This window comes from Syngnathus leptorhynchus, chromosome 2 (assembly GCF_054491065.1).
Source record: "Syngnathus leptorhynchus isolate UIUO chromosome 2, UIUO_Slep, whole genome shotgun sequence".
Taxonomy (NCBI): domain Eukaryota; kingdom Metazoa; phylum Chordata; class Actinopteri; order Syngnathiformes; family Syngnathidae; genus Syngnathus; species Syngnathus leptorhynchus.
This window is the reverse complement of record NC_141196.1, coordinates 559590-583268: the sequence shown is the minus strand read 5'-3', so window position 1 is coordinate 583268 and position 23679 is coordinate 559590. Positions and strand designations below refer to the sequence as shown.

The following is a 23679-nucleotide window of genomic DNA, read 5'->3' as shown; positions in this document are numbered from 1 at the left end:
GCAGGGACCGGAGAGGTTTGTTTCCCCCGCTGGTTTGCATCACTGGCCGTTGGTGCACCATTCCTTCAAAGTCAGCCCAGGTGAAAATTGTCAGAAGAGGTTGCATGCACACGTCCATGCTTTGAACACAGTGGTCATTGGACTTGCAATGAGTCATTGTGCAAGCTGTGTTCTCCTGTGACGCCTTTGCGTTGCTCTCCTCACAGTTGTGTGCTTTTTGCTGACCAAATCCTTGGCGCCGACCTGCTGCGCGCCGCTGGCGCTCATGGCTGCTCGCTATTACTACAGTTTGTTCAATGTTATCGTATTTGATGTATTACTTATAACTCCTGTTTAAAATGTTCATGAGGCGAAAATCATTTTAAACTCATGTCAATTGAAGGTATTTCATAGAGTTTGTTCAATGTTATCGGACTCTTCAGATATGAATGAAAGGCACAATTTGTGTTTTTAGAGTTGTTCGCATCTGCCTGAGTGGCTTATATTGGGTTATTTTGTCATTTAAAAAAAATAAAGACAATTGGGAGAATGAAATTTGTTTTATAACAGTGTTTATTTGGATGGAATTGTAGTTTAAAAAAATGTCTGAAAAAACGACTGGCCCCCGGCCGGGCCCCTTCACTTTATCAAATCTGGCCCTCCTTGCAAAAAGTTTGGACACCCCTGGAATCAAGCATTCAGCGTTTGAGAAAAACACCAGGCATGCATTGAACACTTCATTCAGGCAATATAACCCAAAACATGAAGTTAGTATCAAACCATTTCTTGGTCCATCACATATCCCAAAAATGTCTCGTTCCGTCTTCTTTCAAACTGGAGAAATGTCGTCTTTATATGCTTCAAATGTTCCTTCCGTGGATTTCATGCGTGCTTCTCTACTTTATTCAATCTGTTTTCGGAGCTAGGCGCGAGCGACTTTTTGGAAGCCGTTTTCTTCAACGGCGCCCCGGAAGATGTTTGGAACCTACTGGTCGATCTTCAGACTGCAGCGAGAATCCATTTGGACCTCCTCCAAGGCCCGCTCTCCTTCCTCTCCGGGGAAATTCCAGGCCAGGTTCAGCTGTTGGAGGTGGGAGGGGTTGGACCGGAGAGCCTTGGCCAGTGAGATGCATCCTTGCGTGTCGATCTGGCACCACTGGAGGCTGAGAAGACAAAGAGGGCGGCTGACACAAGCCCAAGGTTCCTGGGCTGGCTCGAGGAGAGCCTTACCTGAGAACTTGCAAGGTGCACTGCAGCTTTGCCAGTCCGGCGGCGAGCGCCTCCAGCCCGTCGGACAATTTGTTCCAGCTGAGATCCAGCTCCCTCAGGTTGCAGGGCGAGCTTAGAACAGAGGCCAGCGCCTCGCAGCTTTTCTTGCTCAGCTTGCACAACTGGAGCCTGAGAAGACAAGAGGGCGGCTGACACAAGCCCAAGGTTCCTGGGCTGGCTCGAGGAGAACCTTACCCGAGAACTTGCAAGGTGCACTCCGGCTTTGCCAGTCCGGCGACGAGCGCCTCCAGCCCGTTGTCGTACAAGTCGTTGTGGCTGAGATGCAGCTCCCTCAGGTTGCGGGACGAGCTTAGAACAGAGGCCAGTGCCTCGCAGCTTTCATCGCTCAGCTGGCATTTCCTGAGCCTGAGAAGACGAGGGCGGCTGACACAAGCCCAAGGTTCCTGGGCTGGCTCGAGGAGAGCCTTACCCGAGAACTTGCAAGGTGCACTGCGGCTTTGCCAGTCCGGCGGCGAGCGCCTCCAGCCCGTCAGACAAGTCGTTCCAGCTGAGATCCAGCTCCCTCAGGTTGCGGGACGAGCTTAGAACAGAGGCCAGCGCCTCGCAGCTTTTCTTGCTCAGCCAGCACGACTGGAGGCTGAGAAGACAAAGAGGGCGGCTGACACAAGCTCAAAGTTCTCGGGCCGGCCGGCTCGAGGAGAGCCTTACCCGAGAACTTGCAAGGTGCACTGCGGCTTTGCCAGTCCGGCGGCGAGCGCCTCCAGCCCGTCGTCGCACAATTTGTTTTGGCTGAGATCCAGCTCCCTCAGGGTGCGGGACGAGCTTAGAACAGAGGCCAGCGCCTCGCAGCTTTTCTTGCTCAGCCAGCACGACTGGAGGCTGAGAAGACAAAGAGGGCGGCTGACACAAGCTCAAAGTTCTCGGGCCGGCCGGCTCGAGGAGAGCCTTACCCGAGAACTTGCAAGGTGCACTGCGGCTTTGCCAGTCCGGCGGTGAGCGCCTCCAGCCCGTCGTCACACAATTCGTTCCAGCTGAGATCCAGATGGCTCAGGGTGCGGGACGAGCTTAGAACAGAGGCCAGCGTCTCGCAGCTTTTCTTGCTCAGCTTACAGGCCTCGAGGCTGATAAGACAAGAGGGCGGCTGACACAAGCCCAAGGTTCCTGGGCTGGCTCGAGGAGAGCCTTACCTGAGAACTTGCAAGGTGCACTGCGGCTTTGCCAGTCCGGCGGTGAGCGCCTCCAGCCCGTCGTCACACAATTCGTTCCAGCTGAGATCCAGATGGCTCAGGTTGCAGGGAGAGCTTAGAACAGAGGCCAGCCCCTTGCAGCTTTTCTTGCTCAGCTCGCAGCCCTTGAGCCTGAGAAGACAAGAGGGCGGCTGACACAAGCCCAAGGATCTTGGGCCGACTCGAGGAGAGCCTTACCTGAGAACTTGCAAGGTGCACTGCGGCTTTGCCAGTCCGGCGGCGAGCGCCTCCAGCCCGTCGTCGTACAACTCGTTGTGGCCGAGATCCAGCTCCCTCAGGGTCTGGGACGAGCTTAGAACAGAGGCCAGCGCCTCACAGCTTTTCTTTCTTAGATTGCAATTCCAGAGCCTGAGAAGACAAGAGGGTTTGGGCTGACACGTGCGCGACCGGTTCAACGTGCTGGCTCGACGGCACCTACACCGATTTTTGAGAAGCCTTGACCACCGGCAGCAGCATCAGGAGCCCCTTCTCGGACGGAGCGTATGTCCGGAGATCGAAGCAACTCGTGGCTTCGTCGGAAGCCCGCAAGAAGAAGACCAGGGCCGACCACATGGCCGGAGGTAGGTCCTCCGTGGACAATTTCCCCCCTTTTAGGTATTGTTGGATCTGCTCCAGCAGCGACTCGTCCTTCAGCTCGTTCAGGCAGTAGAACAAGTTGATGTTCTCCTCGGGAGAGTTCTGCTCGATCCGTTGCTTGATCAAGTGGACCGTTTCTGCCTTGCTGTAGGTGGGGTTCTCAGGAGCCTTCAGCAGCTCACCCAGGAGGTCCTGGTTGCACTGCAAGGAGAGGCCCAGCAGGAAGCGGAGGAACAAATCCAGGTTTCCCTCACTCTCGGAGGCTTTGCGGATGGCCGCCTCGTGTACCCGAGTGAGCTGCTTCCGCTTGCAAAGCAACAGGAGGCCTTTCAGCGTCCACCCGGAATCATCCAGCACGTTCTTGTTGTCCTGGAACAGGCTCATCATCACGTAGAGAGCGGCCAGATATTCCTGGACGGTCAGGTGGATGAACTGATACATCTTGCGGCCTTGGTATTTCTTGAGCGGGGGTACCTCCTCGAAGACCACGGTGAAGATTCCCGAGTGTTTTGCGCCCTGCAGGTAATCCAAGCCGCTTTCCCGCAAGTCGCTCTCGTAGAAGATCTGTTGCTTTTTCATCAGGTGCCGAAAAGCCAGCTCGGCCAGCGCTTTGACGTACTCCGTGCTCTTCTGGCTGTCTCGCTCCGTGGACCTGTCCAGGTGATAGAGCAGGAACTCCGTGTACATCTCGGTCAGGCTTTCGGGCAGCTCCTTTCTGTGTTTCCGTTGATCTCGGAGCACGGTGGCGGTGAGCCAGCAGAAGACGGGCAAGTGGCACATGATGAAAATGGTGCGGGACTTCTGGATGTGCTTGATGACGTCCTCCTCGGCGGGGAACCTCTTCCTGAAGTAGTCCAGTCTCTGGGAGTGGCTGAAGCCTTTCACCTCGGTTCTGCCGTCCACCAGGCGCGGCGGGACGTCGTGGGCCGCCCGGGGCCGCGTGGTGATCCAAACCCGGGCGCAGGGAAGCAAGTTCCCTTTGATGAGATGCGCCAGGAGCACCTCCACGGGGTAGGCTCGGGTCACGTCCGGGTCCACCTTGCGCTCGTCGCTCAGGTCCAGTTTGAGGCGGGACTCGTCCAGGCCGTCCAGGATGAACAACATCTTGATGCTGCTGGACTGGTAGTGGCGGTTGCCCGACTCTTGCAGACTGACCAAGATGTCGTCCAGCTTCTTGATGGCCTTGCTCTCCCAGACAAAGAGTCGGATGAGCTCTGCCAGCGAAAAGCTTTTCGTCTCCTCCAAGTTCAACTCGCGGAAGGCGAAGGGAAAGATGAAGTCCACGTCTGTGTTGGTTCTCCCGCTGGCCCAGTCCAGGACAAACTTGCGCAGCAGGAAGGTCTTCCCGACGCCCGCGAAGCCCACGGTGAGCATCGTGCGAAGGGGCTTCTGGCTTTGGAAGATGTGGCAGGGCTGGATGGACTCCTCCTCGGCCGCGCCGCACATCTCCATCTGAAGGACCTCGTGCTGCTTGTCGGGGAGACCGGCGACGCCGCGGGTAATGTTGAGCTCGGTGTAGACGTCCTCCAGAGGCTCCCGCCCGCTGTGCCCCGTGTTGCCCTCGGGAACGGTGAGGTAGCTCTCCCGCAGGTTGTTTTGCAGCTCCCGCTTGAATTTGCCGATCTGCTCGCGATCCACTGAGGAGATGCTACCTGAGGGCGCAGAAGGAGATCCCGTGTGGTCTTTAGGCCCGGCCGCAAGCGTGCCGCAGCCGTGCCGCCGCGAGGAAGGAGGCAAGAGCTGTTGCCACCGTTTGTATCACCTGAGAGTTTTCAGGTAAGCTGCTTTCCGCCAACCCCCCCCCCCCCCCCCTTCTCCACCAGAAGCCACGTTCACCTTACCTATGGTTAGCGCCAGGTTGTTGCGCAGCTTCTGGGCCAGGTCGTAGTTGTTGATCTTCTCCAGAATCTGGATGGTCTCCTCTCCCGCGTTGTTGCCGTGCGTGTTTATCAGCTGTTCGGCGATGTCAGTCCGGTCTGCGTTTTCTGTTTTGCTCTTAGGCAGACGCATAAAGAACTTGAACTTCTTAAAGTCCTCCTGCCCCAGGTTTTCCAGCGTTTCCAACAGCAGCTCCTTGATTTTCATATCCATCTTTCCCAAAGCGGTCCAAAAATAGCGTTGAGCTGACAAGACCACACAAGTCAGAATCCTGTCACCCCTCGTTTTTTTTCGTTTTTTTCTTGACTGGCCCTAATCGTCTTCCGTATACATACAATAAAAATGAAGAAAGAAATAAACGAATGTCAGTTGACAGAAGTTTTGTTCGGCCAATAAATGCTATTGCTAGTTGTGTCGCTAACGAAGAAACAACAGGTCGACCTATCTCGTCACCCTAGTAGGTTTCCAAAACATCCAAAAGTCAACCATCCATCCCACTTTGGCCTGCAAGCGATCAACTTGCGGGCTACTTGACTTGAACGACGTCCGAGGTCAGGCTGCCGGTCGGCCGACGGGCCGACTTCACTTTCACTCTGACTGCTAGCGCATAGCGACTGTTCAGGGCGCGGCTTCGAAGTTAGCCTAACTTTTGCTTTTGTCTCGCGACTTCCTATCATTAACAACAGGGCCGTTTTTTGTTGCCCTGGGCGGGTAATACGGGTGCAATCCGCGCGGGGGCGCACGAGCACTCTCAAGCAAAGCAAATGGCCAGTTTTCAGATCTCAAATCTGTTCAGTGGGGCGCACTTATTGTCACGTGATGTCAATTTGCTGCAGAGTCGTGTCGGGTCGTGTCGGACGGAGTTCTTTCTTCGGTGATGGCACTGTGGCTTGTTTTGTACAATTTCCGCCTTAGTTGATCTTCCCCTTCCAAAAGCCAGCAGTCGTCCTGCCCGCACTTGACCCCTGCTTCACTGTCCTTGCTCCCTTTCCTCCTGAATCACGTGACCCTCGTTTCCAGACATCGCAATATGCCACGACACTTCGAGAAATTCCAATGACAGACGTTAGGGAAAAGATGCGGCAAGCTCAGTTTGGAATCGTCAAGCCACGTTGCAATGCCTCAAGTCAACCGCTAAGTGGCGCTAGCAGACATGTAAGCTTGCCGTGGCGGGCGCAGCGATGCGCCATTCACACCCTGGGAAGGGTGCAAGATCTTCTGACCTGACACAATTTCATCTTTTCATGGTGTCGTCTAATCTGTGAACATCTGTGAACGTGTTTCTTTGCGAGCACGGGATGGCAACAGACACCATGGAGGCATGACCGCTCTGAGTATCGCTTTTACAGAAGAAGGGAGAGTCAGTCAAAGGTCACATTCAAGAGTACTGCAACACGTGTGGAATAGTTGCATTTAGCCTTGTAGTTTGCGCTTCTGATTTATGGTTCTGAGGTTCGGGCGCCAATCGGGTTTACTGAAGACTTCAAATTGATTGTCCGTAGGTGTGAAATTAAGTTTGGACGCTTAAGTCTATCGTCACGAATAGGAATGGCTATCTTTGTGGACAAGCGCTCAACGTAGTCACAAAATGGGACCAGTCCAGTCCCCGCACTTTGTCCTCTAGATGGCAGCACGGGTGACAAGAATGCGGGCTTGCAACTTCAGCAGAGAAACTCCTTTAGCATTGTGTCAAACTTATTGCGATAGGTTGGGAGATAGAATAGATAGGAGAGAGATGAATTGTGCAATGTGCGTGCGTGCTGAATGGGAAGGAGGTGTCACTGTTACGTACTTGCCGCTTTTAGGGGAGGGAGGGAGGTAGGGAGGGAGGGGGGGAGGTGGGTTCGCGGGGGCGGGCGTGGAATCGCTGCAGTGCACCACTCATCTGGCGGTGGAGGATGCGCAACCCTGATCCGCAGAAAACATCAAATTCAATCAAGAATAAAGAAAAAGTCTGCGTGTGTGTGTGTGTGTGTGGGGGGGGGGTAGTCTCTATACTGTAGATGTGTTGGTGGATTTAAAGTTGAACTGGGTGAAAAAGATGCAAGAAATCCAAAGTTCTGTTTGACGCATCATCACGGATGTAGGTTCCGCATATCGACCCAAATACGCACACAGCGGCGGCTGTGCTTCTTCTGCGATGTAAAAGCGAGAAGGGGGGCCTCCTCAGTCAGCATCTCGCAGCTTCCACCAATCGTGGCGACGAGCGGACCACCATCCGCACGCCCTTCCCGCCCCGCCTATAAATAGGGCGGGTGGCCAACCGGCGAGCCTCGGTCGCCAGAATCGCTCAGGGTTGCGGCGGCAGAACCCCCCCCCTCCCCCTTTACTCCTCCTCCATCGTGTCTTCTCTTCATTTTTGGTTTTCCAAAGGAAAGGAAAGGAAAGGCTGCTGCGTAGACGGCGGGGGGGCGGGGGCGGGGGGGGATCTACGCGGCGGCCACTTGCATATATTGTTCGTCTCGCAAAATGGTTTGCGAGACTAAAATAGTGGCGGACGAACACGATGCTATACCCGGGAGCAAGAAGGAGCCCATGATGTGGAGCGCCGCCTCGTCTTCGTCCTCGTCCTCGTCCGGCGAGGCCAAGGACGCCAAGCGGGACGCGGTGTTCATCCGCGAATTCGAGCGCGGGGACCAGGAAGAGGTGCGGCGCATCTTTTACGAGGGCATCATGGAGAGGATACCCAACACGACGTTTCGCGGGCTCGCCCAGCAACCCCAAAGTCAGCTTTTCTACGCGCTTCTCACAGGTAATGTCAAGCCCTCGATGCCGTTCGCCTTGTACGCATGCGCGCTATTCGAACCCCAACAATTCCACAGGTGTTTGTTTGTTTGACGCACCGACTGAAATGTCGGCAACAAAAGGCATGGGTGTCCGCATTGCACATGCGCGGTAACCCGCGGGCGGGCAGGCAGGCAGGCAGGCAGGCCTGAGCAAATTGGAAAAAAAAAAAACCCAAAAAATCTGCCCACGACGCCGCCTTTCTCCCAAAGAAAGCTTGCTCGTTGTTCTTTGAGCCCCCCAAGCATGAAATCTGCGACATGGTTTCATAGGCATCTTACGCAGGTTCAACAAAGAATTCCAACACTGCCATCTACTGAGTATTCATTCCATCAGCACTCGTGTTATGGAAGAATGCGCAAATGGAAACATGCTTATACCGTCTTTGACTTTACGGCGCTCATCGAGCATTTGAGGTGGAAGGTTACCCGAAAGATGAAACCAGTCGGACGCGTGGCCCACGCTAGGCTACTCTGAATCGAGCCTTCGCGTGACCCTTTTCTTAAATGAGAGGATCATCAAAAGAGGACTGACCCGGGTTAGGCCACCACGCGTCAAAAGCCGGCAGGGACCCGGCAGGGACCCGGCAGGGACCCGAGAGGTTTGTTTCCCCCGCTGGTTTGCATCACAGGCCGTTGGTGCACCATTCCTTCAAAGTCAGCCCAGGTGAAAATTGTCAGAAGAGGTTGCATGCACACGTGCATGCTTTGAACACTGTGGTCATTGGAGATGGCGCTCCGTGTTCTCCTGTGACGCCTTTCCGTTGCTCTCCTCACAGTTGTGTGCTTTTTGCTGACCAAATCCTTGGCGCTGACCTGCTGCGCGCCGCTGGCGCTCATGGCTGCTCGCTATTACTACAGCGGCAAAGTCATCCACAGTTACCTGGACCACGCCTTGCGCACAGACATGGCTGACATCGAGGCTCACTACATGAAGGCCGCGGGTAAGACTGCTGGTGGCGGGTTGCTAGAATAGAGGGGACAACACATTGATGTTTGTGTGTGTGTGTGTGGATGTGGCCAATACGCTGCCCCTCCTCCCTCCCAGCATTTTTCCTTTTCCTTCCCCCATCTTGCCTCCACTTGAAAGTCTGAAGGGAGGAGGTGTGTGTGTGTGTGTGTGTGTGTGTGTGTTCAGCATCACCATCGGGAAGGAGGACAGGCTGCCTGGATCAGTAGTCAGGCATCAGTGCTCTCGCACAATGCGGCAAGGAGGGAACTCCGTTTTGAGCGTGAGGGTGGTTTCACTTTGGGAGGCCAGTCGGCCGGCCGTTCCACTTGCCGAGTATGCCAGCGGCACTTTTGGGGAAGAGGACAAGGCACCCGAAGTCGCCGTCTTTCTCCATGCCGTGCGTGGAAGCAGTGAAGCCATAAGTAGCAATCCATATTGGTCAATCAAATGCACGTCGCAAATAGTTCTCGTCACTCGGGAGGGTGCAGTGCAGGTGCCGATGATAGAATGAGCTCCAGCGCGTCTTAGGGCCCCCCGGTGTGAGGTGAGGGGCGGGGCCGACAGGGAGCGCTGGAGGAACGGCTCAATGGGATTACGCTAGCGGCGGCTGTATCCGATTCGCCGGCGACTCGCTCGTGTGATCGCCGTTTGAAATCTGAAGAAAAAAACAAGATGGAAAGAGAATGAGAAGGTGCTATGCAAGTAGACTGGGACCAGGCGGGCAGGCTAGTGGGCGGGCCCCCAGAGACGACGCCCTTTGACCAGAGAAGCCCCGAGGGAAAGCGGTTGGGCTACGATGCGCAACGGGACAGATGGACGGACAGACAGACAGAGGGATGCGCTCGTCTCTTCTCCTCACTCTCCGCCCTCTGATTTAGTTCTTGCTGGAAGATCATCAGTATTCACGTGCTCCCCTCCCCCTCTTCTCCATCCTCACAAGGTCCCCTCCCTCCCTGCCTCCCTCCCTCCCTCCCTTGCGCGGCGCCCTCACAGCCATAATGGAGCCTTTGGAGACGCCGCCACAAGCTCCCATTTGTCTCCTAACAGGAGACACGGACGCAAAATGGCAAAACCTGGAACAAAGGGACACAAAAGGGGCAAAAGGGAGGAATAAAAGAAAAGAAAGGGGAAAATGGGACAAAGAAAAGGAGGGACAACGCAGGAAAGGGGTGGGAAGAAAATGCAAACCATGTCAAAGAAAAATTATTGGAAGAGGCTCAACAAAAGTCAGACGAGAAAGGGAAAGAAAACATGCGCAAATGGATGCAAAAGATGCTAAGAAAAAAGGTGGCTCAGGAGAAAAAAAGTAAAACAAGAAAACCAGGTGAAATGGCGGAAAAAGAGAAAGTCATCTTCAAGCATGTCTTCTTTCTCCTCTGCAAAGAGAAGAACCGTTCATGCGGCGCTCCTGTGTATGCATGGCTGCATTATTGATGGCCAAGGTGCACACACTAGGGGGCCCTGTGTGTATTTTTTTTTTTTTTTTACAGAGTGCTAATTTTCCTTATGATTAACCCCCAAGGCTCGAGTTTCTGGGTAGCAGTGCTGGACGGCCGCGTGGTGGGCATGGTGGCGGCGCAAGGCCACGAGGACGACAACACGGTGGAGCTGCGGCGCATGTCGGTGGATTCCCGCTACCGCGGCAAAGGCATCGCCAAGGCCCTGGGCCGGCGCGTTCTGGAGTTTGCCGTGCGCAACGACTACGCGGCGGTGGTCCTGGGCACCACGGCCGTCAAGATGGCCGCCCACAAGCTGTACGAGTCGCTGGGCTTCCGCCGGACGGGCCGGAGCCACGACTACAGGCTGCCCGGCATGAGTCGCTCGGCGCCCGAGCGCCTCTTCTTCCAAATCCGCTACAGCCGCTACCGCCTGCAGCTCCGTGAGGAGTGAGTGAGGAGGAGGAGAGAGGGACGGACGGACGGACAGAGCCACAGAGAGCAAGAGCCGGCCGGAGAGAGAGCAAGAGCCGGCGACCTCGCCCCTCCCCCCCACCCCTCCTCTGATTGAATCACTTCCATTTATCATTGCTTAGCATCTCCATTGCTGTTGTTTTTTGATGATTTGACATCTCCGTTTGTTATTTTGGATTGTTTGACTGACATCTCCATTTTTGTTTTGGATGCGCACGCATGGCGCACGACAACCAACAGATGCCGCTGGCTGCTGGCTTCAAAGTGACCTTTTCAGCATTTCTCTCTGAAGTCTACTTGAGCATCAGCAAGCCACAAAATCGCCAACCGGCCTCGCCTCTTGTAGCCAACGGGCCGGGTCCGGAGAAGAACGACGAGCGTGCGATGCGGTTGAGCCTCGTTGCGGCGCCTCCTCACAAATTTGGAACTGGGTCGAATTGAGTTGAGCGAGCGCTTGATCGATGGCTGAAAGAAAGCGCTGAAGATCACGGCTGGGCATTTGCTTCTTCTGATAGCAAAGCCAGCAATGTTCACTCTTTTGCAAAAGTCAACTGTGGTTTTCCCGAGTCTGTCTGCAACCCCTGGCCGGGCTGAAAATTTGCGCGTGAGCCACCCACCCAGCCAGCCTAGCCGCCGCACTGCTTTCATGACGTCACTGGGAAGCTTGTCGGTGCCCCCTACGACCTTTCTTCAATCGCCATTTGAGGACGACCTGCCAATAGGCAGAATGCAAAAGCCACGGCATGCCTGTGTACCCGTTGACAACAAATGATTCATATATGCCTGCTATATAGAATTATATAGAGAGACATACAAAGATGTATTGTGCAGCTTTTTTTTTTTTTTTTTACGATAGGGGGATAAAAGATGATCGATTGCATGGAACGCCTGTCTAAAATTGTAAAGATCCTATCCGAGCACAGCGAAAGCGTTTTGAGGCGGGAGGGCTGTTGCACGGCACGCTCGGGGCGAGCTTGGGCTCGCCGCAAACTTGAGCGTCATCGCTTGCAAATTGTCGCAAAGGTAGCGGCCCGAGTCGGGCTGCAGGCGTCACGCGCAGAACCAATCTTTTGAACAAGCGGCGCCTCCGTATAGCACAAGGTTCATTTGGGCATCTGGAAAAGAAGGCCGTGCTTCTGAAAGCAAGGGGCTCTTTTGGAATTGTAACGTGCACTAATGCGTGTGCGTGTTTACTACGGCGAGCAATTCTTCAAGGTAGAACGTGGAAAAGGTTCTTCTATATGCAACTTCTCTCAGAGCGTGTCCTCCTGCACCCCGTTTACAGCACAGGCAGCGGCAGGCAGGTTCTCACGAGCACAAATGTACACCATGTGTCTTTTTACTCTGACGATGTCAAGGGGGCTGAGTGAATGTAAAATGCTGACTTTGGCCAAGGTGTCATCGGAACGGGCGGCGCCGTGAGGGAGACCCGGACCGAGCCGACGTAAAAAGGAATCACTCCGGACTCGGGTGCCGAGAAGACTCGGAGCACAAGTGTGACTCCGGGTTTTGATTTTTTTTTTTTTTTTCCCAGACTGTGGCTCGTCGGCATTGGTGCACGATGCGCTCCTAGCTCACGCTGACAAATCCAATGCCAAATGCCATTTCAGAACAATCCTGCCCATGTGCCATCAAAAGGAGCAATAAAGACAAGTAGGCAAACTACAAGATTTCCTCATGAGAACGCTGCCATCATGTTACTTATGATACTCCCCTTCACATTCGAGAGACGAATGGTTTCATGTTGTTTTTTTCCACTTTGATGTGGGCATATTTGTACAAATGTCAAATGGAGGGAAAGTGCCACTCCCAACATCAATGTTTTGAATGACTAAGCTTGTATCCAACATTTTGCTGTAAATAGGGCTCCTTTTTATTCACTTTGAAACAGAAAATGTACGGACGTGCAAATTTGATTCGAAAGCTATCCCGGCCGGGCGCTTGTAGCAGTAACGGCTCATTTATGGAACATCAAGTGCTCGGAGAAACTGGGCGGGGTGGGGCGGGGCCTCACGTTGTGACATCACCAGGTGAAGACCCGCCGGTTTTCTCGGACCCCAACCCAGGGGGTGTTTAGAGATGGGCGATTGGAGCAAAACACCACTTTGAGCGTGTTTTGCTACAAGCTCCGACAAGTTCATTTCGCGACGGCGCAGAAACCGATCCAATATACATCAAATTTGAAAGTTGCTTTCTACTCATTTGCAGTCCTTGGATTGCGATCTCAGGTGGAAGTTCAAAAGCAGAGCGCCGCCACCCCGTGTTGCCGGGAAATGTTTTGAGGCCAGGCGGCTCTACCGTGATAGAGGACTGCAAGCTGACAAGACGAGGGTTGGATGTGAAAGCCGCCTTTGGGGGATTCATGGATGGATGGATGGATGGATGGATGGATGGATGGATGGATGGATGGATGGATGGATGGATGGATGGATGGATGGATGGATGGATGGATGGGGCCGGCCGCTGCATGGCCACTGGAAGAACCTGAGGCACACTTAGCATCAGGGGACGCGAGTGCTGGCTGGCTGACATATCAAGCGGCTACAGTGAAAGCTGATTTTTGGTTTTTAATATCATTTACCTGGCTGGCTGGCTGTCTGTCTGTCTGTCTGTCATGCTGTACCAGCGCACTGAGGGAGGAAAAAAAAAACAATTGCAACTGGTCAATGTAAAGGTGGCATTCCCTGCATCGTGATCAACGTGGCTGTACATAAATTGCATCAATAATAAAAAAAAAAATGCATTCAGCTTGAACAGATTTAGGGCAAGATAACGTTTTTGTCATTTGAAAATCCACACAATTCTATCACACCTCTTACGGTTGCCATGGCAGCTGGGGAAGGCTCCAAGCGTTGCCAAGTGGAGCCATCTTGCTCCAGATGTGACGGCTGGAGGTGGACCAGAGCAACTCACAAGCGCCACGGCCCTCCGTCATTCTGAAGGCTGGATTTGGCCCTGTCTTTGGGCCCCAAGAATGCAGAGCGCACACTGGGCGGGGGAGGAGAGCAGAGCAGAGCAGAGCAGAGCAGAGCAGAGCGCCGTGTCGGTGGTTGGGTCACGTCCACACAACCCCGACGGAACAATGAGAGGATAGGCGGCCAGATTCCCAGCTTCATGAAAAAGAGAGCTCATTAAAAGTACTTTTACAAATGGCAAAAATAAAATGGCACCAGTTTGCTCACCTTTAAATGGGACAAGGTGAACGTTTTCAAAAAGCTGCCGTTTGAATGGGAGGGGGGGGGGGGCCGGGGGGGTAGACTTGTTCCACTCACTGTATGTGGCCATGCTTGGACCATTCATCAGAGAACAAAGTATCAAAAGATTACGCTTATGCGGAGACGTGTGCGAGTGGAGTTGGCGGGTGAGTAGTCGTGGAATGTGTGAGGGGCTCCAATCAAGACAAAAGGGGGGGCTCCAGCCAGCCAAGTGTTTGGGGGGAGACGTGAGAATGAGAACGTGCATGCAAAGCACAACAGGCCAAAGTGCAGAACAACAATTCTCTGGTTATCTATCTAACTATCTATCTTATCTAATTACACTAGAAAAACGGCAAGTTATAAATAGCTGTCATTTAAACGTGACGCCGGCGGAGATTTTTTGTTGCCGTTATCGAGCATGTGCGCCCAACACAACCAAGCATTACTGAACAAAACAGTGCGAAGCACAGGAAGAACCGGTGCCATCCAGTGCCGCCCTCGCACCCGGACGGATACGGATGGAGTGAAAAGCAGCTGCCGGGTTTCCACGGCGATGCGGATGTCGGACAAAAAAAAACTGCCGAGAAATGGGAAACGGAGCGTTGAAAACACACACACGCTCAAACGCAAGAACAGAGAGAATGAGATCAAATGTGAGAATGAGCTAAGGCGGCATGTGAAGCAAGCGCAGACATGGAAGCCCAGGACTTGCCACGGGAGACTGCCACCTTCAGGGGCACCTGGGGAACAAACACATACGTTGCATGTCGAGAGGAGGCCGCATACTGCCGTCGCGCCGTGGAGCTCACATTACTGACTAAGGAGCCGCTCGGCCGCACGTTCAGCTGAGCGGCAGCTACGTATAGCCGGTGGCGAGCTGGACCTAGTCCAGTCTCCGCCTCCGGCAGTTGAATCTCCCCGGCAAATTCCACACAAAGTGCCTAGCCAGAGCAAGAGCCCAGATCCCATGCGCTCGCTACTCACGTCAAGGTGCACTCCCAGATGGTCAATGTGGCTCAAGGACTCCATGGTGCCCTCCACCAGAGCTGCACAGAGACACATTTCGAGTGGTCCGAAAGGAAAACAAAATCACAGGTAGTTAGTTAGTTAGTTAGTTACCGGAAAAGTCTTCCACCTGCGCGTCCTTCACTTCAAAGAGGAGCTCATCGTCAAACTGAGCCATCAGCCTGTCGGAGAAGACGCGCATTTTTCCCCCTTTGCGTAACATTTGCGCGGCTCGGCCCAATTGTCATACCTGGCCGAGGATCCGTCGGAGGCGGAGAGCATCTCGGACACTCGGATCATTGCCATCTTGCAGAGGTCGGCGGCGGAACCTGCACGGGAAGCACCTTGCTTTCAGCTGGTCCGGCGGGAGCGGGACCAGCTGAAAGCGGTAAAGACAGTAAAAGACCGACCTTGCAGCACAAACGCAATGGCCTTTTTCTCGGTCCGCAAGCGGAGGGCCGATTCTTCCGAGAGGATGTGTCGCACGGGGCGCTGGCGGCCCAAGAGGGAGCGCACGAAACCTGAGCAAAAAGGACACGTCCAAACGTCTTGGCTTTTTGGTTTGCCCTCAAAGTCAATCAAAGCGCAGTTGTCACAGAGGTTCAAAAATGGCTTTTGTGTGCGGGAAGCAGCGGCCGGCTGTATAGCAAACGGGAGTGCCTCTGTGCACAATGACTACACCCTGCTGTTGCTTTCCACCACAACACAACACACATGCAGCAGAGCCGTACATTCCAATGGCCGGACAATGGCCACGGCTTTGCCACTAAATCCCCGCAGGCCACGGAACCCGAATGGCCCTCTTCCCATCACATACGTAGGAAGTGAGCTCACAAGCGCTTTGGGCCCACACAAAAGCCCTCGGCTGACCCCCTGACAACTGGCACGGTGACCTTTGTGCCTGCCGTCGCAATGGGCTGCCCCCGCGTATCGTCCACGCAACGAGCGACCAAAGGGGATTTCCACACTCTGGCGCCTGAGAATGTCACCGTTTCGATAAATACGTCAACTAATTGTGCTTTCGCTCCCCAAATAAGATTGCGTTTGCAGATTCAGCAGGAGAGCCCACTTTTTGGCGCCGGGCATTTTGCCACGGCCGGCTTGTTCTTTGGTGGATGGATGTGATGTTTACAAGGGCGGACCATTCAAATCCACCGTGCGGTCAATTTGTAATTAAGAAGAACGATTGTTGCCACGCTTTTGTTAGGAGCCCTATTTTGCCAGTCGAGCCTCTCGGCGGCGGGTGTGCTGCGCGTGCGCTTCAAGTCGAATATGCAGTAAAGCGTACTGAGTTGATCCCGAGCCCGTTCGTTTCCTCCCTCGGCCCAAACGGGTGCATTCATTCAGCCGGGTCGGCTCCCATCGACCTCGGGGGAGAAGGCCCGACGTACCTTGTTTGCGGCCCTGCCGGAGAACGCTCAGCGCGAACGCCTTCACTTTTGGGAATTCCAGGAAGAAGTCGTCTTGGAATCGGTGGGCCGCCGACATTGTCACGCCCATGGTGTTGGCCAGGCAATCGCGCCCTGTGGAGGGGCACAGACAGGCATGGGCCGCTGTCCGAAATTTGCGGAGCATCCGTTAAACTTCTCCAGCATTTGACGATCGGCCGGCGGCCGCCCGGCTAATCGATCGGAAGGGTGTGATTTGATCCGTTTCCTTGTGCTGCTCCAGATTTACGGTGGTAACGTCGAGCTTTGCGCTCGGGGATAGGTCGCGTGTGTGCCGGTAGCACAGATCTGCCCGGCCCGATGCCCCGGCTTCATCTTTGTATTGCGTGTCCACGGCAACGCATCCCTCCACCGGTTGAGGCTGAGCTCCGTCTATTTATCTTCTCTTTTTTGATGCCTACATTTGCCACCTTCTGAGTTTGGTGTTCTCTTCCCCAGACAGGACGTACCTCACCTTTTAGCTGAAGCTCTGTCGGGATGAGCTTTGAGAATTATTGTCTATGTGAAGCCCTTTGAGACTGCTTGTGATTTAGGGCTATACAAATCAACTTGACTTGAGCTCCAGTTCGTTCCCGGCGCAAACGAGTTGAGTATCGAGGTCGTCGGTACTAACCTTTCCCATACAAAATGGAGGACACGATGCGCTTGGCTTGTTGCGTGTCCTCTGACGCCACCGCGCGCTCGTGCCTCCTGAATAAAAGACAAGGTGAAGATGCCTATGAATGACAGCACACCAGGAATCAAACGTGACTCAAGTGATACGTATATGTTATCTCCTTATGACGATGGAATATAAAGAGCCCAGAACCTTGGCTCGAGGCTCGAAACGAGGACGAGCAGCCCGACCGGAGCCCGTCACGGCTGGAACGCTCAAAGTAGATTTTGTTCAAGGGAACCAAATTGACGGGGAATGAAATTGGCTGATGAGCCATTCCACACTTCCAGAACCTTCTCGTGTGTGTCAGACCCACCATTCAGAGGCTAAAAGGGCATAGGCGTCGGCCCGGGCGTCACGAAAAAGGTGGACGAGCTTGCGGTCGCCGGAGAAGTGAGCCAGGAGTCGCAGCTCCAGCTGGCAGAAGCCTGAGAAGAACACCAGCACATGTATGTTCAAAATGAGAGGGTAACGCTACTTTGCGGAGTTCCATCTAGCGCCGGTCGGTGCTCTTGGAGTCAATTATCCGCCATAAAGCAGGGATTACGGTACTTCAAGTACGATGATGATTATTCTTTGGGTTTTGTGGGCGGCGCGTTGTCTTTTGTCAGATCACAATACTAAATACATACAGTGAATGGAGTGCTCGGCGAGGGAAGGAGCCGTGGCGGACGGCCATTTTGCGGCCAAAGGACGACGAGCACGTCGGACCGGTCGGTCCCCTACAGAAGTGGGATTCCCTATCCGTGTCTCTAACCGGGTGGAGTACCGACGAGCCTCTCGGGTCCATCACAGAAACCTGCTCCTTTACGTCCTACGTTCACATTGTTGTGGTCGTCGGGCGCTCACCAAACGGGGTCAATTCTTTCGTTAAAAAGCAGAAGAGTGCGACCCTCACACGCCTAGGGTACTTCACCTGCGGCGACAAAAGTCCAGCCTTCCTCCGAGACGTACACGGCACGAGGATCAACACTGGTCACAGCCGGCTGGCTTCCTGCGCAGAACAAAGACACGGTCGGAAAAGGGACGTCCATTCAAGTCTCATTTTCAGCGCTCTGTATTTTAATCGGCTCGGGACTGGCAAACAATTTTGCTCCTTTTCAAGCTGGGTTTGAACTGGCGGTAGCGGCCATTGAATCAAACGCTCAGATTTCACATCAATTGTTTTCTTCCGTAGCGGACGTTGCCTCCGCATCCTACACCGCCCTCCACGCCGCTACGACAGCAAAACAGAGCGGACGTGAGGAAAGGCAAGGAGGAGGATTTGATGACAAGCAGCTTTGGCCGAGGTGCTGACGTTAGCAACGGCCGAGAAAAAGGGAGCAGCGCGGGCGGCCCTGCAATGTCGACAGATGTAGGGAACGCTTTGTCGATTCACTCTTGGCAAAATCACTGCGCCTCCTTGGCTGCCATGTTAGGATGGAGGGAGTCAGTGCGGTGGAGTAACATTTCATTCAACATACTCAATCCATGGATAATTCTCGGCCGGCTCCTTACCTCGGCCGCGTGGCGTCAGGGCGATCTTAAGCGGCTCTCTCGGAACGGCCTCAAAGTTCTACGTGGGTGCAAACAAAACGGTGAGTATGCAACAAAAGCAAATGCAGACTTGTCTCTCATAGCCCAGTGATTGGATCAAATTTGCAAATTTCAACACGTTGGTCCCGGCCGGGGCAAGGAAGCGGCGTCTTTGACAGCCAGCGCACAAGCGGCCACGCTGGATGATTGCGACGCAGCCATGGCGCGCTAATCAACGGCCTGGACACGGCGTGGTCACGTATTTACACGGGCAGCTATTTTGCTGCCAAGCGAGCAAAACAGAAAAGCCACGGGTCGCGCCGGCCGCAAGCGCTCCGAGGGCAACTCGGGCTGCAATTCCGTTATCAATGATCTCCCCGCGTGCGTCTTTTGCGCACATCTGGGGGGAAAGGCCCAAGGAAAGGGCCGAATTCTCGGCTTCCACACCTCATTTATTATTCAGCAGACATAGGGAGGGAGGGAGCGACCGAGGCAGGGTCGGTGAAAAAGGACTGCAGAGGACTGCGGGGCGTGGGCAACAAAATGCATAATGTGCAACACCGCAAATGGCGTCAAAGAGACACAAACGGAACGCAAGGACCTCGTTGAACAGACGCAGCGATTTGGTCCCATTGACTGGTCGTGGAGCATATGCTCAGGGAAGAAAAAAAAAAAAAAACCCAGTCACGTGCTCACACGCTTTGGTATTTGCTTCACGTGGCAAACTCCGCACTGGCAGGAAGAAAGGTGCTGAGCTCGCAACTGCAAAGGTTCTGGCCACTACGACAGTAGCGGCTACACTTCTGCGGAAGCTCGGGGGTTGGGCTTTGTAAAGATAATTACACAAAGCGTGTGAAAAGACTGAACACTACTGTATGTGGCGCTCAATGGCTGTGGTATTATTAGGAGGAAGAAAGACCAGATAGACGTTTCACGGGCAAACCTACCGGGTTCGCTGAGAAGATTCTGCCGGTGACGACGCTGGTCTGCGACCATTTGGGGGAGAAGTGGCCCTGTGGAGTTTTGCAGAGTGAGCCGGAAGGGATCGGCTTTCTTTACGCCGGCAATCACCTTAGTCAGCATGTGCACGTACGTATCGTCGACAAAGTCGGATTTGGCTTGTTTCACCTGGAGGACACGGTGCGGACGGTAAGGGGGGAAAATGTTCTGAGCCGCTCATGACCCACCTCTCTGTACTCCTGAATAATCTTCGGTAGCGGATGCACGTCTTGGTACATCTGCAACTGCAGCAAAGACAGGGGAGGGGGTTCATCTTCCGAAAAGCATTTTGCAACCCCCCCAGAGTTGGGCTCTACTGTTTTAGCTGATGCCGTCTCCTTCTTGCACTGGGGACGCTTCTTCTTCTTTAAGTGCTCTTGTAGACGCAGTTTCTTAAAAAGAACCTGTAAAATTGAGAAAGAACATGAAAGCAACGGCTCCTACCGATATTCATTTGGCCTAATCAAATTCAGATCACTGATGATGAGTAGAAAAAAAACACAAACAAATCAAATTGCATTTTTGCCTGTCAGGCACAACGCTGTTTTGAAACACTTTACACACATTTGTAAGCATGTTTTCGGGGGGGAGAAATCGATTGATTAAAACATTTTTTTTTTTTTTACATTTGTCTTATGTGTAAATGTACTACACTTAAATCATATTGGGTTGGTTATCCAGTCATGCCCCAACCAAGAGTCAAAAAGCCGGCGCAGAGCACATATGGAGTTACTGACGTGACGGATCTGGATGGGGCTGGTCATGAGGAAATCTTGTCCTGCGGCTACATTTGCGTCCTTCTCCAAATGTTTCATCTTCCTCTGCAATGGCAAAGAAAAACAACAATACGAGTGACAGCCGCGCACCACTGAGCCTCGAACCCAAGTGGAACATAGGCCAAACAAAATGGCCGGCTGAATCCCCCCCCCCCCTGGGTCCTTGAGCTTTTTATGACAAAAAGAGCTTTTGTGTCGTGTTGGAGACATTTCAGACTTGAGTCCCAAATCTAAAAGGTGTCTCCTTCATATTCAATAGCGCAATGCAGTCAACACACGGCCTCGGCGGCACGAGCGGCGACCTTGACCGCAAACGACACGCGGAGACTGCCGCAAACACGCACGACTCGTGCTCCTTCTCGACGCGTGCTCGGAATTTGTCACCCTGTTTTGCAAAAAAGAAAGGAGAAAAGGACACGCTTACCTTGAGCAGGTCTGACAGATGCATCAAAGCGTCCGTGTCCATCTGGATGCGCTGGCTCTCCATGGCTGAAACAGGACAAGCAGCTTTCACAACTGTTGGAGAGCCATCCAACAACAAGCCATTTTGCTCCCCAGAAATTAAGGTGAAAAAACTGATGTCGAGTCATTGGCGCAAAGGTGTTTCAAAAGTACATTAAGATGGAGTAAATGTGTGGATCTTCTACGTCATTTTGTCAAGGAACAGGAGATTCCCGTACATGCGCGTCTGCGGAAGAAACAAATGGCGCCACGCCGGACGGCAAGGCCTGCAATGAAACTGCGCCGCGAGTCCAGCTGTCGCCATTCATATTAGCGGCTATTTGTTGAGGGATGGTCAATCACCTGCTAGAATCGGAATCATTTTCAGCTCAACGTCCGAGTAGATGCTCCAAAGGCTTTGGGACTGGAAGCACAGGTGAGCAAAGCGCATGAGCATTTGCGACCGGGCGTCCCAAGTGAGACAGCGAGCGAGCGAGCGAGTCTTTTTACCCGTATTTCAGCACAAAGCTTCTCGTTCAAGTAGTAGAGGGAATAGAGTTCCGACAAGACCTGGGACAGACACGGGCACAAAATGGCAGCGTGGCTCCCAATGACCACAGGCGCCTCGAGAGCCTTACGTACAGTGGCCGGCGTCGCGGGGGGCAGGCTTTTGCGGGTGTGTTTCCGAAAGAGGTCCGGGTAGCGGGAGCAAGGATCTTCGGGGTCCAGCAGCCAGCCCGACACCTGAGGGTCCAGGATACGGCAGCCCCACACTGGAGGAAAGAAAAAGGCTAAAAGGACACACGGCGCCGGTGAGGAGCGGCGGGCCAGTTGACATGGAGTGACGCTCAATCGGCCATCACCCCAACGTCTCTCCTTCGAATGTATCCATACCCATCGACTCGTTTCGAGAGTGAGCTATCGTTTTCGGGACAACCCGTGTCACGTTGCGAGCCAAAGCTATAGCTTTTAAGGTCATCTCTAGAAAAATACCACTCTCTCTCGCTCCCCTTGTTCAATTCGGACTTTACGTCTAATGGGAAGATTTGCGCCGAGGGAAAAATTGGACAACTTCTTTTTTCGGACAAAATCCGTCCTTCAACTTTCTCAGAACACCACGACGTTTATCACCTTTGGCGACTTGGCCTGTCGTATTCCACGATTGGCTTTGAGTTGTTGTTTGCGATCCGTACCTTGTTTCCAGCTGAGGTGTTGTCTGCACAAGCGCAAAGCCGCGCTAAGCCATTCCTTGGCTCTGTAGCACACGGTGACACCGGCTCGCGAGGCCATCCGCAGCAGCACGTCTCTGTGCAAAAGGCAAAACGGACGGAGCCAGCGGTGGCACACGCCCACGCACAGACAAACGCCCTGGTACCTGGTGAAAATCTGCTCTTCGCGCTCCACTCTGTGGTAGAGCAGGAGGTCGTTTTGGCTGAGCGAGCGCCTCCCGTGGCAGCCGTCCACGTCATTGACGAGAAGTAGGAGGAAGCCGCACACCGGCTGCGTGAGATTGGGTGGACTCTAGCGGAGCAAATGTCAGTTTTTTCAGGCCGTATCGCCCGGCCCGAGAAGGAACACATTTGCTCACCTCTTCTGACTGGAGCTGTGTGCCGCCATCTTGGTACACCAAGGTAAGCAGTAGCGCCTGAGCCTGCTCAATGTTCACCATCATCTGCCTTTTCTCATCTGGGCTCAGCGTCTCAGTGCTCTTCACCTTAGGGTCCCCGGTCAAAATTGCCAGCGGCCAGTTCATTTGGGAGGGGCCGGCGCCGCTGCCCCTCCCGCGAGCGGGCGTCGCTTGCTGTTTAGGCCCCCCGGTGCGAGGAGCTGGTGATGGTGGCAGACGCTTGGACTTCCGCCAAGATGATTGGCGCGGCTTCATCGCTTCATTTTCGGAGCGCGGCGACTTGCTCTTCTGCTTCGAGGAGGTCTTCTGAAAAGCAGAATGATATGAGCGCACCAATGCCTTCAACCAGAGGATTTTCATCCGTGCTGGGACTTCTGAAAGGTCATTCTGCAAATAAAAGCCGAGTCTCTTTCAAAGCGGCCATTTTGAATGAGGCTTCTGTAAAACAGTCCCGCGTCCTCACTGGGCTTCTTTTCAGCAGTCTTCTGGGTGAGTGGCGGTCTCTCGGCGGCTTCCCTGAAATTAACAGAGGAGGTCAGCGCGGGTTTGTCGGAACGCGGGCGACGCGCATACGCCAGAAGACAGGCTTACCCGTATTGCTGTGAGAGCGAGTCTCCATCAAGTTGGTGCAGTCTGCCAGTTGTTCTCTGGAGGGGGGTTTGGCGTTGATCTTGGAAGCGTCGCCACTGGGTTGTGCATCTCTAATGAGGAAACTACACCCAGGGTGGCTCTCTTCCTTCGGCTTACGCGCACTCTCTAGATACGTCGTCGACTTATCCGAGTCAGTGCTCGTTTTCTCAGCATCCTCGCCGTCGTAATTTGGCCGAGTCAAGCCCTCAAAAAGATCCAGAGACGAATCCATCTCCACGTCCGCCGAAGGTTTCCCGAAGTCAGTGGTGATCTGATGGTCAGAGGTGGCTGCGTCCTCCCTGATGCGCAAGGTGAAGATGTCATTGCCCTCCACATCAGGAGGAGCACTTCCACTAATTGCGCCACAGCTCATAGGGTCCGTCTCTCCCATCGTCACGTTTGCACTCGGTGGAGCTTCTGCTCCCGGAGGCCGGACGATTGGTACCGCGTCGTCTTCCCAGTCGGCCATTGGCCAAGTGACCGTCTCAGATTGGTCTCGGATGAGTTCATCTATCCAAGAGTAACCCAAATCGGCACCCCGATTCTGTGAATCCATCCCTGCGTCGGGTCGCGTCCGATCGAGCTCAACATCGCCGCCGCCGCCGTCCTTTGGAGGATTACTGCCGAGGACACGCGTCCCAGTTGCGCTGCTGGGCACCGATGACATTTTTTTTGTTTTGCTGTTGACATCCAAAACTGCATTTGTCACTTACCATTGCGTGACCAGAGTGCCGGAAGTCTCAGCCTCCCTTTGGATGCTCGGATGCATTCCCGCCTGTATTTCTCCAAAGGCAAAATCAGGACCTAAGCGCCATCAATGAAGAACCAGAA

General features: G+C 53.8%; 3 protein-coding genes across 5 annotated transcripts; 1 reads left to right on the top strand and 2 right to left on the bottom strand.

Annotated features, from left to right (window-relative positions):
• Positions 1 to 534: 534 nt before the first annotated feature.
• Positions 535 to 5806, bottom strand: LOC147059890 (NACHT, LRR and PYD domains-containing protein 3-like). Its single transcript, XM_085905143.1, has 10 exons — positions 4874 to 5806; positions 2875 to 4684; positions 2634 to 2804; positions 2397 to 2567; positions 2160 to 2330; positions 1918 to 2088; positions 1679 to 1846; positions 1444 to 1614; positions 1210 to 1377; positions 535 to 1142 (listed from the first exon to the last, which is right to left on the bottom strand). Exons 1-10 carry the CDS (start codon positions 5121 to 5123, stop codon positions 965 to 967), a joined length of 3429 nt encoding a protein of 1142 aa, XP_085761269.1. The 5' UTR covers positions 5124 to 5806; the 3' UTR covers positions 535 to 964.
• Positions 5807 to 7222: 1416 nt separating this feature from the next.
• aspnat (aspartate N-acetyltransferase) lies at positions 7223 to 12166 on the top strand. Its single transcript, XM_085905335.1, has 3 exons — positions 7223 to 7662; positions 8473 to 8637; positions 10168 to 12166. The coding sequence occupies exons 1-3, from the start codon at positions 7380 to 7382 to the stop codon at positions 10533 to 10535; spliced, it is 816 nt and encodes a 271-aa protein (XP_085761461.1). The 5' UTR covers positions 7223 to 7379; the 3' UTR covers positions 10536 to 12166.
• Positions 10863 to 22596, bottom strand: poln (polymerase (DNA directed) nu). 3 transcript variants are annotated; one of them, XM_085905200.1, is made up of 24 exons: positions 22180 to 22354; positions 21967 to 22112; positions 21785 to 21897; positions 21230 to 21364; positions 21102 to 21161; positions 20955 to 21015; positions 20575 to 20639; positions 20112 to 20195; positions 19563 to 19778; positions 19447 to 19503; positions 19323 to 19388; positions 18358 to 18415; positions 17777 to 17854; positions 17177 to 17288; positions 16819 to 16895; positions 16149 to 16280; positions 15168 to 15278; positions 15008 to 15086; positions 14872 to 14939; positions 14737 to 14798; positions 13738 to 14492; positions 13368 to 13665; positions 13137 to 13185; positions 10864 to 13039 (listed from the first exon to the last, which is right to left on the bottom strand). In XM_085905200.1, exons 1-21 carry the CDS (start codon positions 22206 to 22208, stop codon positions 14400 to 14402), a joined length of 1902 nt encoding a protein of 633 aa, XP_085761326.1. In that variant the 5' UTR covers positions 22209 to 22354; the 3' UTR covers positions 10864 to 13039; positions 13137 to 13185; positions 13368 to 13665; positions 13738 to 14399. The 3 variants fall into 3 exon arrangements, with proteins under 3 accessions (XP_085761323.1, XP_085761326.1, XP_085761324.1); XM_085905197.1 differs by having other exon boundaries at positions 10863 to 13039; positions 21234 to 21364; positions 21785 to 22112; positions 22180 to 22596; XM_085905198.1 differs by having other exon boundaries at positions 21785 to 22112.
• Positions 22597 to 23679: the final 1083 nt, after the last annotated feature.

Excerpts from the sequence above, each read along its gene's own strand:
- poln (XM_085905197.1), bottom strand. The coding sequence starts at position 22,578 with ATGAAAATCCTCTGGTTGAAGGCATTGGTGCGCTCATATCATTCTGCT. Across the intron at positions 21,162-21,233 it reads CCCCCGCGACGCCGGCCACT|GTCTTGTCGGAACTCTATTC; the intron begins GTACGTAAGGCT and ends TGTCTGTCCCAG. Across the intron at positions 15,279-16,148 it reads CCGGCAGGGCCGCAAACAAG|GTTTCGTGCGCTCCCTCTTG; the intron begins GTACGTCGGGCC and ends CTTTTTGCTCAG.
- LOC147059890 (XM_085905143.1), bottom strand. The coding sequence starts at position 5,123 with ATGGATATGAAAATCAAGGAGCTGCTGTTGGAAACGCTGGAAAACCTG. Across the intron at positions 2,331-2,396 it reads TGCACCTTGCAAGTTCTCAG|CCTCGAGGCCTGTAAGCTGA; the intron begins GTAAGGCTCTCC and ends TTGTCTTATCAG. Across the intron at positions 2,089-2,159 it reads TGCACCTTGCAAGTTCTCGG|CCTCCAGTCGTGCTGGCTGA; the intron begins GTAAGGCTCTCC and ends TTGTCTTCTCAG.
- aspnat (XM_085905335.1), top strand. The coding sequence starts at position 7,380 with ATGGTTTGCGAGACTAAAATAGTGGCGGACGAACACGATGCTATACCC. Across the intron at positions 7,663-8,472 it reads TTTCTACGCGCTTCTCACAG|TTGTGTGCTTTTTGCTGACC; the intron begins GTAATGTCAAGC and ends CTCTCCTCACAG. Across the intron at positions 8,638-10,167 it reads TCACTACATGAAGGCCGCGG|GCTCGAGTTTCTGGGTAGCA; the intron begins GTAAGACTGCTG and ends TTAACCCCCAAG.